Source organism: Drosophila bipectinata, chromosome 3R (assembly GCF_030179905.1).
Source record: "Drosophila bipectinata strain 14024-0381.07 chromosome 3R, DbipHiC1v2, whole genome shotgun sequence".
In the NCBI taxonomy this organism is placed as follows: Eukaryota; Metazoa; Arthropoda; class Insecta; order Diptera; family Drosophilidae; genus Drosophila; species Drosophila bipectinata.
The window spans coordinates 816308-830679 of record NC_091739.1 but is presented as its reverse complement, the minus strand read 5'-3'; the positions used below and the strand labels follow the sequence as shown (position 1 = coordinate 830679).

General features: G+C 36.7%; 1 protein-coding gene and 1 long non-coding RNA gene across 3 annotated transcripts; one reads left to right on the top strand and one right to left on the bottom strand.

The window, feature by feature from the left end:
• Window positions 1-4820: 4820 nt before the first annotated feature.
• LOC138926752 (uncharacterized) lies at window positions 4821-7065 on the bottom strand. Of its 2 annotated transcripts, none has more exons than XM_070281956.1 (4): window positions 6902-7065; window positions 5739-6090; window positions 5515-5687; window positions 4821-5449 (listed from the first exon to the last, which is right to left on the bottom strand). In XM_070281956.1, the coding sequence occupies exons 1-4, from the start codon at window positions 6912-6914 to the stop codon at window positions 4920-4922; spliced, it is 1068 nt and encodes a 355-aa protein (XP_070138057.1). In that variant the 5' UTR covers window positions 6915-7065; the 3' UTR covers window positions 4821-4919. The 2 variants fall into 2 exon arrangements, with proteins under 2 accessions (XP_070138057.1, XP_070138058.1); XM_070281957.1 differs by having other exon boundaries at window positions 6831-6910.
• On the top strand, window positions 7015-7767 carry LOC138926753 (uncharacterized). The gene is made up of 2 exons (XR_011443379.1): window positions 7015-7263; window positions 7349-7767. It is a non-coding gene; the product is annotated as an uncharacterized lncRNA (long non-coding RNA).
• Window positions 7768-14372: the final 6605 nt, after the last annotated feature.

Below are 14372 nucleotides of genomic sequence, written 5' to 3'. Positions count from 1 at the left end.
TCTGCGACATCAGGGGCTACATTTTACCAGCTGGCGCAAAAAGGATCATGCGCTCATCATGAGCTCCACGCTAGATGCATGGCGCATTGCGAGATTCAGCAAAGCGATTTACACCCAATTTACATCACTTACGTTGATGAGGGATTTAATTATAAATGATCGCCCGGCCCGCGTGTATGTGGATAATGGCACCTGTGTCCATGTAAGGGGCAGAAATCTCATCACCTTCTCATCTCATCAGCCAAGAAGAGGGCTCCAGGAGTGGCCAGCACGCCTTCCCTGAACGTCACTATGGGACGCCAGGGACCCAATCACCGCTTGCTACCTACAAGGAGAAGCAACCCTCTCGGCAACCGCCAGGGACGACTACACACTACTACACCATACTCATCTCTTACACTTGTGACGACTCCGCCATCAGCGAGGGATACCCAAATACACCATAATATTATATACCACCCCATAATTTAATTAACTTATATACTTTATAGGGTCGGAGATGCCTGCTTCACTGCGTTGCACACTTTTGACCAAAAATTATAATACTTTCTGCAAGGGAATAAAAAAGGTAAAGAACTTGAAGACGTTGATGGCATCTTTAAAATTTTTTACCATCTTTAGCATTTTTTACCTACCTAGCACAGGCTAAATCAGTCGGCTCCATTTTCAGCTTACCTGCGACCAATTTGCTCAGTGCATCAGGTTGGGTAGACGTCGCGAATTTACCTATAAGGTGGGAAAAACTTGAAACTGAGCGCTGCCGGGTGCTTGTCCCACTGTGTGCCTATTAGGGTTAATGCGCTTCTTTCTCGGGGCAGTCTCATTTGATGCAATTGGGACCTTGTCCGGTGTAGCTCTTTTTGCTGATAGTGCTGGTAGGAATAAAAGGGGGAGCTACAACATGCGCCCCTGTTATTTTTGTTTGAAATCTAGCCACGAATTATTAATTAAAGTAAAGTTAAGTATTATTTATTACAAGGAAAATTAATGAATTTTAAATTTTCCATTCTTGTTATTCATTGACCACGGATCAATTTTTTTGTTTATAACTTTTATCAAATTTTCCCACTACGTGTGTTATATTATTATAGGGATTAAATTTATAATAACTTCTGTTTAATCCGCGAACGTAGCGTTTGTTTTGGAATCCAAAAGAGAAAAAAACTTAGCCGCTTCTTATTCTCAAGCCGATAAGCTAATTACCAAAACCAGTTAGTTATTTGATTGGTAATAGTATATAAGGAACTTTAAGAATATTCAAAGTTTCTAAGCTTAGCTTAACCATATAAGGGGCTTCGAAAGGGGCTAACCGTTTTCTACAGTTCCATTAATGTAGAAACGCAAAAAAAGCATTTCAAATAATAATAGATGTTATCCATGAACCATGTTCTGGTTTTTAAAAAGTGCTTGCATGGTCGTTATAATGAATGACGTAAATTTCATCATACTCTGTTGGAGAGTAGTTTCTCTCTAGTTTCCAGCTCTAGTTTCCAGCTTGCTATGTAGCTGTTCTGGCTGTTCAAATTGTAGAGCACGCCATAGGAGAAGCCGTTGATGGTAGAGGACCAATTGAGGACCTCGCAGCTTTGGCGAAGAAAACGTCCGGGTGGGTTTCGTGGGTTTTGCTGGGGCGTTACAATCTCTTAACGCATGCAACTCATCAGCTGAACTTTATTTTTCATCGACGCTTTACAATCTGACTCGATCTTAAGCTTGAAGAGGAGTTGCCACTTTTTTTTTTAGAAGGTTAAAAACTTTCTTGGGGGTGAAGCCCTTTACTTAAGGGATGGATAGTATTTTTTTTTTTTTCCTTTGAACACCATGAAAATTACCGTTCCCGACCAACGTAACAATTTCATTTGATCTTTTCTCCCTGATATAGATTGGAGGGGGCTTGGGTTTTTTGTATACCCTTATATTTTGGTGAAGGAGACATCTCCGACCCTATAAAGTATATACATATATTCTTAATCAGAATAACCTCCTGAGTTGATATAAGTATGCCCGTCTCTCTGTCTATCTGCCTTTTTTAACCAAGATAGTCTCTCAGTTTTAAAGTTGTCGACTTTAAACTCTGCACACATCCTTCTTTCCTTTGCACGAAGTAATAAGCCGGAAGTGCCGGGTACACGACTAGATCCTATAGCAGTCATAATACGACATACCAAATTTTATAAGGATCGACCGACTATATCCTATAGCTGCCATATAACCATGACTCATGTGTGCCTTGGAAATATCCGTCCGCTTTAACAAATCCTCCTTGGCTTACAAGGTGTCTCACGAACTTAAAAAATACTAAAAACAGTATCTTTCTTAAATATAAAAAAACTTACAGCAGATTTTTCAAGATATCTACTAGCTCTGTAACATTTACCGTGCATAACGCTGAAATTTTTTGAAAATTTTCTCAAACAATATCTTTTCCGCCTAAAATGACAGATTAGTCCTCTATTCTTTAGCCATTGTAGTTCGACATATGCACAGCACGACCCTCTTAGGTACCTCTCGCCTCTAGGGAGGCTCTATTGTTAGTTCTTAGAGTTAAGTTTTTGTTATTAAAGAATTTAAAAAAAATTTGAAAAAAAAAACACTCTTAGGGTCTTATGTTTGAACTACAATGGTCTCTACTCTATGATATAGTCTCCCTTTCCTGTCCTTCAAATTAAAAAACAAGCGTTTTAAATTTCTATTTTTAGAAATTTTTTTCACAACTAAATCAACTATTTTTGATGATTAGGAGGTAGATCCTTTCACAACTAAAACTCTATACGTATCGTTGGTTCGTCCTATCTTGGAATACTGTTCTAGCGTTTGGAGTCCGCAATACTTTGTTCACCAAAGGAGGATTGAATCAGTCCAAAGCATTTTCTGCTATTTGCGTTAAAAGGCTTAAACTGGGATACTGCCACTTCCCTCCCGTCGTATAATTGCCGGTTAAAACTACTAAACCTACCTCCTTTAAAAGAGCGCCGTACTTGTGCTGGGGTTATGCTGCTTCATGTGCTTATTCTTGGACAGGTTGACTCACAAGTACTTCTTGAAAAATTAATGTTTTCGGTGCCTAATAGAGTAACTAGATCATTCCGACCCCTTTGGTTACCGATTTCTAGATCTAATTTTGCGGAACACGATCCATTCCGCGTTATTTGTAAAAATTATAACTCGTTATCCCATTTAATGTCCCTTGAACTATCCCTAGATGTAATTAAATCCAAAATTATGGAATATCTTTTAACTTAATTTATCCTTACTCTTAGTTATAATAATATAGAAATAACAGTTCATTGTTAATAATAAATAAATAAATAAAAAAAAAAAAATTCCTCTTACCCCAAAAAATAACAAATTACTAATAAATCGCTTCTCGAGCTTAAAACTATAATCCAAAGCTTTGATTTTTTTATGGATCCTCGGATGGATTTCACAGCCAATGATGAGGGGCAAATTTATTTCTCAAGTTAAATCTTTACGTCCTTTCCTTCACCCTTTTCTTTTTTTCAGATGGGCCATGTTGTACAGGCCAAAAAAAATATGCAGGCATTTGCAGACGCAAAAGTTAACCGGTTAAAAAAGAGGTACCCAAACACACTGGGCTTGCCAGGTAATGGGCCTTTTAACAAAAATATTCGCCAGACCCAATTTTGAATGTGGGGTCTGGCTTTTCGGTCCCGATTTTCAGGTCGGTCCTCATATGAAGCGGTCCATTAATCACAGCTCTCTTTCATGGACCGACTTTTTACCTTATAAGTTCGCTACTGCATCCCTTCCGTCTCCTTATTATTAAAAAAATTATTATTATTTTTTTTTAATTTTTCTGGAAGTTATTTTTTAACTTATTGCACTCGGATTCCCATACTGCTTGGCTTTTCCCTTTTAAAAAACTGTTTTTTCTGTTTTCTCCTATCCCCCGGAACACTCATTCGGATGTGACCGTTTTTCCAATTTCGAGCCGTCCCGAGTCACCCCCCTATAAAAGGGGACCTAGAAAATTTGTATGTTACTTGGGACTTAGAACAATTTTTAAAAGGGACTCTTAACTGACCAGGGAAAAAATTGTGATAAACATTTTTTAACATTATTTTACAAGTTATTGAATGCAATAACTGTACATAGGTTATATGAATGCCTTTAATAGTATTTTTTAACATAGTTTTCAATAACTTACAATTTTGTAAACATTGATAATTTGTTAAAAAAAAAAATTATGGAATTGGGAGAAAAACTATTAAAAGTAATTATAATTTTTAAACATGGCTCGTTTTTTAACAAACAATATTATTTTATTCAGCAATTTATGTTTTTTCAGCCAGTGTGAGGGCAGAAAAAATTACGCATTTAGTGTGTCGTGATTATGTTAAATTAGCCTAAGCCTATTGTCTCAACAAAAAACATTCTTTTGCATATATGCCTTTATATACTTTGGAAGTAACAACTAAAGAAATCTTGTAGGGAATCACAGAATCAAAAGTTTGTAACTCCTGTAAAAAGCCCAAGGCTGGAACTGAAACTATATCAAGATTTCAGTTTTAAAAGCAGCTGTGGACGTGGAAAAATTCGATATTTGCGATACATATCCGAAACTTCAATGGTATATCAACTGGTATTCAACATCTTTCCATTCCTTTCTTGTTTTAGCTAGCAAACCTTATCAAAGTTCTGTGCAGACCTCAACAAATAAACATGCTTCTTCATTTTTTTGACACATTTTTTTACGTCTTTATTGTTTGACCATTTACACCACAATAATTAAACAAGTTTTAAATTTATTTACACTTAATTTTATTATTCTTAATTTATTACATTTAAATATTTGTGATACGTGTATAAATTTTATTAAAATTTAAATATTTTATTCAATTTTTTGTAGCATATCAATTTAATGCACTTTAAAATATAATATATCAGTCGTATAAAACTTAGGTTGATAAAATGTGTATTTCTTGCTTAATTTTTTTCGTTCGAGGTGGTGGTATTGGTGGACTATCAATATAAACATCATTTAGTTCTTTTCCTAAATCAATTTTTCCACTTCCTAAACCATTTTTAAATAGTTTATTTATGTTTAAATTTGTAGAAAGAACTTTTGATTTTTTGTGACAAATAAAAAAATTTTTTATAAATATTTTACATACTTTAAATTTGAACCAAATGACTAAAAATATGAAAATAAATATTAAGAGAATGGAAAGAGAAATAAGAAAATAAATTAAAGATTTTACTTCATTATTTTCTGCACTGGGATCTATGCTAGTTATATTTTGATCCGAAGTGGCAGGATGCAAGGGTCGAAATGAGCTTTGGGCGTCACGTGTAAGGGCAATATCCGAACAAGACCGAAATTCCTCCTGAGGTCCACAACCAATGGCACCATTTCCATTACTACACATGCCCCAGTTATTTCCGGCAACATATCGCCATTGAAGAACACATTGGTCACATGAATACTCTATGGTGTACAACATTTACAAAAATACTGTTTTTATATAATATTTTGTTCTTCAAGCATTTTACCTGGCAGTTGGGCTTTTATCTCATATATACGACTGCCGTTTCGGGGATAAAACCGAAAGTTCATGTCTTCGGGTCTTGATTGAATGGGAGAACCCCCAAGTATCCGTAACACGTTCTGGTCAAAGCAATCCTGTTTTGCACTTAAAGTCGGGCAAAGTCGAAACTCAAAAAACCTAAAAAAAAATATTGAAAATTTGTTTCCGTATTATATATAACTGCCTTACCCCATATGGCTTGCTGTTAGCTCTATACGAATAATCATTTTCGATCCAGGCAAATATCGTCGCACAATCAAACCTCTCCCCCATTGACCACCATTCTCATGAGGACGTGGTTCCGGCATATCCCACGCATCTCCACACTCCCCGCATTTACCACCATTTTGTTTCCACTGTCGAGTAAATCCACCACAGTATAATTCATGATCATTATAATCAGGTAATGTAGAAAATCCATAGCGCCAGGCCGATGCTCTACTAGGTGGTTCAATTAATCTTCCATGCCCCTCACATTTTAATATGAAGCAACAAATTTCAAGTAGTAAAATTATTTTAAGGTCAACCTTGATTTTGTTTCCTGGCGTTCAATAAAAATTAACCATCAAAAATTATTATTTATAATGTTCTTGTCGGATCTTTCCCCACCATTCAAGCTGTACGTTATGCAGCTGCGCCCATCAGGCATAAATTATTATAAAAATTTAAGCAAAGCCGAATTAAAAAAAATAGTCTTTTGGTTGAATGCAGTTTCAAAATATATTCATGATATACATAGGATTGGATATATATCAAAGTTTTCGCAAGGAATCTGCTATATATAGGTAAAAAATAAAAATAGATATCAAGGTTGCGCAAGGAAACTACTATATAAATATATATACATAGGGAAATTATAAAAATATATCTGTTTGACTGAAAATACCTATTTGTGTCTAGTGCATACCTTTTTTAAAAGTTATTCAAAAAAGCTTGATTTATTTAATATTTTTATAAGATTTTTTAGTGGCTATTTTGAAAGGGACGTGGAAAACCCAAATTTTAATTGCGTGGGTACTACAGGAGCTTAAATGCAAAAGGTAACATATGAATAAAACATTAACCTCCCGAAAATTTTTAGTGGCATGCACAATTTTGCAACATGTTATCCGTGTAATTTTGGCAGCCATATATTTGAACTATCAAGCTTCTTACTTAAAAACTTTAAAAGGTTATAGCTACATTTCATTAAATAATTTAAGACTCCAATTTGGCTATTTTTAATATTTGTAATTGTATATATAAAATACCAATTTATTCTTTCACTTAGTTATAACTAACCCATTGTTGTTTTCAAATTTTTTTTAAATATTATACATTTATTTAAAACATATTATTGTCGCAACGCATACTTTTTTTATTCATTGTGAACCAAAATATTTTATTTAATTTGTAACTTTAACACAAACAGTATTTGTTTCGAAACTAATTCTTTTGCAACGATCCAAATATTAGCAATGCTATGACGATCCGCTGCGTCCATGTTCAGCTATATGCTTAAATCCACTAACGATTTTCATGATGGTATGTTTTGGACCTCAAAGTATCCCAAATTAAGCCAAATGTCTAGATGAAGAAATACAATGTCTTCCTATAAAAATTTATTTTCTTACTGATTTAATGGGTAGACAACTTTGGATCTAAAACAAAAAATTTTCTCTAGATTAAAAATATGTTTATGATTCGGCAAAAACGTTAGTGTGCCAAACAAAAGGTAAATTGATTTTAAAAGTATTCACCAAAATCCCAATTTGTTTAATATTTCAAATTCAATGTCATTACTTTCTACTTCTCTGCAGTTTCACCGCCTATTAAAACGGGTTGTGGAGAAATTGATAAAAATGAAGAAATTGCGCCTGGAAAGAACCATTTTTTTTATACCAAAAATATTGGTTAGATGTCATGAAGATTTATCAAAATCATTTATCGTTTAAAAATCAAGAACAAAAATCATATTCAATTGTATTTTAAATGAAAGCGAAAGTTCCGCATATACATACATATTTGTACGTATGTACATATAAGCTAAAATATATGTATATCAACATATTAATACTTTTCAATTGGTATGTGTACCCTTTCGTACCCTTTGGTACGAAACAACCTGGCTGAGACTCTTTTCCTGGTCGCTAAAAAAATTCAAGTTCAAACATTAATTAAATCAAAAAGAAATAAAATGTATTATGATCCGACGAATGAGAATCGTCCCATATTTGTACATATTTGTTTTTGCTTTCGACTAAGTTCAAAAATAAAACCTAGGTTGATGGCTATACCCTAGCATTTAAATAAAATAACAATAAAAAATAAAAATGAAAAAATAAACTAAACAATATATTTTTTTCACTTTTAATAAAATGATTACTAGAGTATTGTTGGCGTAAATGCAAAGAACAGAATAAATGCGGCACGTGTGGGCTTGTATCTTATTATTATTATAATTATTACTATTATTATTAAAAAATAGCACTACTTCAAAAAAATGTAAAAAAGTATATTGTTCAGCTCTGTCTCAAGCTTTTAGAAGCAAACATACACCAATTACCAGAAATAAGGAATATAAAAATCGTTCTCATTGAGTTTCTGACGTCTTGAAGTTCCTAAAGGTTTCTAAATCCCCATTTATGACTTCTAAACTTATATTAAGAGCCTTTACGATATATAATGCTATAATAATATAATTCAATAATAAATTGAACAGTGAGGATTGATATTAGTTTGACTCTATTATACTGATAAGTTGCTTCTCATATTTTACAAAACGGCCCATAGGTTTTGAAATACGAACTATTTTTTCCTTTGTCCGGGAGAAAAGTATTAAAATTCCATATTGGCCCTTTGCATACTAAGTATGTGCTTGTTAGAAGCATTTATTTGTATATCTTTAAGCCGGATCTTAGAGTTTATGTGCTCCTTTGAAAGGAAATTTTCGAATATAACTAAGTGGCTAACCAAATCTCCAGATACACTGGAAGCCGGAAAAGCTTAAATTTTCTTAAAATTTTTCTTATGGAGGACAAGGTTAGGCGTTTTTTCAAACAATGGCTTTTTGTGTAATACAAGGGAGGCTGTAGAATACCAAAACGACAAATAGAATTTTCTCCCATTTTTTTAGGCATGAAATTCCATGTCGGTGCTTTTGGTATTCATTATACGAAAGTAATTCAGGATGTGTGACATTAGCAGTGATAAATGAATGATTTTAAGTTTTAACCCTCTAATGTTGATATGTAATGTTGATATAATGTAACCTCTAACCCTCTAATATTGATATGTGTTAAGAATGATACCATTTCCTGGAAGTTGTACCGAAAAAATGGCGTCCAAGTTCGAAAAACACCACAAAAAATCAAAAATGTCAGTTTCTTTTGTAAAATTTTTCAAAAGCTACAACATTTAACTATTGAAAAACGGCAAAAAATTGAAAATCGGCCTAAAATTACGCGTTCAGGAATTTTTAAGAGCAAAACACTTTCGAAAAACCGTTTTTTCGATATAAATCAAGATTTGAGGGTGTATGAACAATTTCAAACATGGTTTTATACTATACTCGACCTAATGAACAATTCCTACTAGGTCTCTTCAAAAGTTCCAAATCACTGTCGCACTGTGTTATTGTTTTGTAAGCTTATGGCTCTGTCCCGTACTAAAATGAAATATTTTCATCAATAAACAACAAAATGGCGAACTCACAAAAAAAAAAATTTTTTTAAATGTAAAAAATTTATTTGAAATTAATGATAAATAAAAAACTAATCATTAAAAATAAAAGATTCTAGTACGGGACAGAGGTGTTACTTTTTACAGATGTTACAGAGAACAACATATCCAAATTTCAGTTAGATCGGTACAATAGAATTTTGTGAATCACCTGCGCCGCACAAATGTCGTTCCGAGAAAAACGCGTTTAAAGTTTAGACCAGGGGTGCCCAAGCTCAGCATACGGCGGAGCAAACTTCAATACCAATGCATAAATTCACCAATACATTGGTGCGAGAATTTTTTTTCAATCCATTTGGGTACACTGAAAAATTAAAAGAGTTTAAAAAAAATCAAAATAATAAAAAACATACATTTTATTATAGGAACTAAAAAAAGTCCCTTCATTTTGTACAACAGCTTATTATTATACTATGAAAAATAATGCGGAGCTTCTTACTTAAAATAAATTTTCTGCGAAGAATAAATGTATTGCTTTAGGTCAACCATTTTGGCAGGAACAAAAAAGAGATTGAACTTCTTGCAGTGAAAAGTTGGAGTCAGACTCCAACAACAAAATGCATTCGGATTACCACGATTGAGGAGAATAGGGAAAACACGAAAAATTGTTTTTGTAATTGCCCTTTGCCTACGCTGGGAGCAACACACGTATATGAAATTTCATTTCCCATATGAAAGAGCATTTCCAACAACAAAGGAGCACCGAGAGCAATGGGGCTGGGCATCCCTGGTTTAGACGCTACCGAGTATCTCATACTATTCGGTGTAGGTGCGCTCTCGATTATGGGCTGTATATCTGTCATTATTTGATATTTTTATTTGAAACTTTAACAGTACGTTCTTAATAAACAGTACTTTCGAAATATGTGCAAAAAAATCTTTTTTTTCAACCTATTATTTCAACATAAAACATATTTGAAAATTGAAACAATCGCATTATTTTTTATTCCAAAAAAAATTTTTGAAATAACCTCAAAAAAGTAGGCCGGAACATGAGACTACATACTTAAATGGCACTTTGTCGTTTTTATGACCAACAGATTTTATAATCATAAATGAAGGCGAGGAGAAATAGGCCATTGTTCTAAAGGAGTAAGTCACTTTGAAACCTCCAGTAGATTCGGAAAATCTAGACCATTGGTTATAGCTGCCTTCAGTTTCTTGCCAGCATTTATGTTGCTGAAGGAAGTCCTACCAAATGTTAAACTATTCTATCTTCTGATGGGAATGAACTTTCATGAAGAAACAGTTTCTCACTTGCATTGCAATTGCAATTTACCAACAAATAAAGTCGCGAAGTCTTGCTGATCCATAAACCTATACAACACAAGCAAGTTTGATCAATTCCCAGCTTTTCCTTCCTTTTGAAAATTTCTATTTTCGTTGTGAGGAGATTTAGTCTCCCCACACGCCAAGACAGGTGGCAGAGGGAAAAGTCAAGGAAGGAGGGTTGAGGGGGTGCAAAAGCGGTTAAGCGCTTGGACTATTTTACACATGCAGTACGGTGGAATGAAGGGAAAGTGAAGATGAAAAGCCTAGCCGCAAGACAGAAAGAGCAGTGAGGGGCAGCCGTGAGAAAGCAGAGACGACGTGGAAAGTAACGGTTGTCGGGACGGCCGCGTAGTCGTGTTTAGAAAGTGTGGCGGGTCTAGCATCAACGGAGGAGCAAGGAGTGGAAGGGCGTAAAGTGTAGCGGCCCTCGAAGTCCGCATAGCAACAGCAGAAGTCCGTGGCCGGCAGAGGCGAGGGGCGCAGACGGCGACCCACCAACGGGACAGCGGCGTGATTTTGGAACCAGGATTAAGAGCAGAAGCAGAATCCAGGATTAACGAGCGCTCTAATCAGTCTAAAAGGAGGTCCATTGGAGCGAATAGGGACGAGTCTTTTTGGGAAGCTTGTAGCCTTGAGTTGGAGGACCGCCTGTGGAGAATCCGACATTTAAGTGTTAGAGCGTTTCTAAAGAGACCCGGTGTAGCGGGGGCGACAGTCCGCAGCCAATTCTCAATCCCAACTCTCTTGCTAGCGCGTATGCGCATCTGATCCCTAGAGTAGAGGAGGTGCGAAGTCTGTGGCCAACTCCCAATCCCGGCTCGCTAGCGCGTATGGATCCCTGTAGTAGACGAGCGTCGAACTATAAATTCGGTGGAACAGACCCACAAACTCTATGAGCTAGCCTCGGCAAATTATTGCGAGCGGGAAGCAGAAAAACAGTTCGTTACAGCGTATCTGTTGCAAGGGGTCCTGCTTGACGAACTTTCTGTGAAATACTAGCACGCTCTTCTTGAATCCAATGCGCTTATTTTCGGCTTCCCTATTTTGGCTAAAGCTTTTATCCTCTGGCCTGTGCATAGGGCAAAGCTAGCGTCTTTTCTACCCGTTGCTCAACGAACCAGCTGGCTGGTGCCGGTTTTCCGAAGGTGTCGGTTTTCATATTGGCTCTCGTGTTGTCCTCCAGAATTTTTATGTGGACGACCTAATGTCTGGTACCCAAACAAAGACTGAAGCTGTTGAGATAAAGCGGAGACTTTGAGCCTTTGAACAAGAGTCAGTTTCAATTAAGGAAGTGGCACTCCAAAACTCATACTTGACAAAGTTTGTTAACTCGTTTTTTGTTTTTTCCAAGGAGGAGCCCATTTGCGGTTGTGAGTCGACCAGCGAACTGAATTTAAAGAAAAGATAAGTTTGTTAAAATCGTGCAAACTGGTTCCACTCTAAAGGCCCCATGCCTCACCTTCTCCGTTTGTAGATAATGCTGGTTTGCTTCGTTTTGACGGACGACTGCGGAACTCTGCGTTGGAGTTTGATGGACTGCCATATTGATAGACGCCATTCGATTGTTCATGAGAAGAAGTTACACTTATTGCGAAATCCGTTCCCAATAATGGCCCATTGGGGAGAGAAAGACCATTTCAAGGGTTTTAAAAAAGTGCGTACGGTGTTTTCGCACTAAGCCTCGTCTTCTTGAGGCTGATCCCTCACTTCCCTCTCTTTCTTTCAAGCGAACGGTCGTGTTTTTTTGTGCGCACTGCGTTTTTGATAAATATTGGTAAACCGGTGTTTACATACTTTGTGCATTAAATCTTGTGAATCATAACAATCTTAAAGCCTAAACCGTATCGCTTCGCGAGTGCTTTGGTATATTTGGAATCGAATTAATAATTTGTCTAAATTCTATTCCAAGCATAGCTCAGCTCTGCTTCTTCCCCGGCTTATCTATATTTTTCTGCATTTCTCTTGTGCACTCTTTCAAAGCTCCCGCTTCGGCTTCTTGTTTGGCACAGTGGTTCAAGGTATTGTGTTTTTTAACTTTTTAAATATTAATTTTTGTCTTATTAAATTAAAAAAAAAAATAATAATAATAATAAACAAAATGGAATTTAAACTGGTCTGTGCCATTAAGTCTTGCAACAAGACGATTTCCACATCCCAGCCTAGTATCCATTGCTGGTTATGTGAAAACGTCGTGCACGCCAAGTGTGCCGGTTTCACTGCATCAGTTTCGGATGCCATTTCCCGTAGGTCTGGGATACATTATTGTTGCGAAAATTGTCGTGCTGTGCAAGGCGAAATGAGGTCGTTCATGAGACAGACCAAAAATGGATTTAAAGAGCTGATCACTGGTTTTCGTAAAATCAATGACCAGCTCTGTGCGCTTGACACTCAATTTAGTGGCCTTCAGCTGCTAAATGAGTCCCCTAAGCGTAAGAAATCCGCTGTTTCTGATCCGCCTCAGCCTGCTCAGCCGACATTAATGCAGCCGCTTATAACTCTGGCCACCCCAAGGGCCTTAACTGAGAAAAATTCGTCAGAATTTCTCAGGGATAATGAGCAATTGTCCGATATGTCCGCCATGGCATCCCTTCAAGTGATGCCACAGGTCCTAGGGAACGAAACCCCCATTAGGGTCACCCAAAAGGGTATTCCACAGTCCGGACCACCGGCACCGACTGATGCTGCAGTTCTTGTACCTGCGACACCAAAACCCTTACAGGTGATTCCTCCATCGAAACATATATTTGTTTCTCGGCTTGCCCCTGATACTTCAGAGATTGATATCTCGGCTTATATCAAAGCCAAAACTAAAGCCGATATAAAGGTGGAGGACATACAAAAATTTAAATACAATTATACAAGGCGCACGTCTTCTTTCAAGATTCGTGTGCCCGCGCTGATGTTCAAGACGATTTGTTCTCCCAGTTTTTGGCCAGAGAATCTTTTCGTCCAAGAACATCAGCCTAGTTCCGTTAAAAAAAAAGTTAATAAACCAGTGGGAGTGAGACTTCCCAATATCGGAACCACTGACCAACCCTCCACCTCTTCTTTGGCCTCTAACCCAAAAAACTAATTTCCTCACTAACTCTTACCTATCAGAATACTAGGGGGCTACGTAGCAAACTCCCCAAGCTATATTCTGATAGTTCTTTCTTTGCATCCCATATAATAGCATTTACAGAAACTTGGTTAAATCCGGAGATCTTTAGCTCCGAAGTTTTTCCAAGTAAGTACACCACTTTTAGACGGGATCGATCTCAGCGAAGAGGAGGTGGAGTCCTCATTTCGGTAGACTCTACTTTTGCTTCTGAAGAGGTGAAATCCCAAGAGTTTGGTGACATAGAATTTATTTGCGTTAAAATCACTATGTCCGTGAAAGCTTTATACATTACATGTTCATATATACCTCCTATGTCTGAACCGCCCACATATTGGCAGCATTTGTCCGCTATTCGATACGTCTCTAATCTTATGACGGATCGTGACCAACTCGTAGCGGTGGGCGACTTTAATATCCCAGAATTAAAGTGGTCCAGCGTCGATAACTCACCATCTTTGTCACTTATAACTTACCATGACTTCACCGCGGGCATGTTTGACATGTCCCTAGGTCAGATCAATCATGTTAGAAATTCGCTAGGTCGGCTCTTAGACTTATGTTTTGTATCTGATCCGGATGGTACCGCTCTCTCCAGAGCTTTTCCCCTTTCAGCCCCAGAGGATCCATATCACCCCACGCTGGAGGTCTCAATCGAAACCACTCCTGGTATCGATCAGATGTCTCCGAGCGTGGTAAATAAGATTCGCTGTTTCCGTAAAGCTGATTTTCAA

Coding starts and splice junctions, on each gene's coding strand:
- LOC138926752 (XM_070281956.1), bottom strand. Junction 5,688..5,738: donor CTAACAGCAAGCCATATGGG/GTAAGGCAGTTA, acceptor ATTTTTTTTTAG/GTTTTTTGAGTTTCGACTTT. Junction 5,450..5,514: donor GATAAAAGCCCAACTGCCAG/GTAAAATGCTTG, acceptor TGTACACCATAG/AGTATTCATGTGACCAATGT.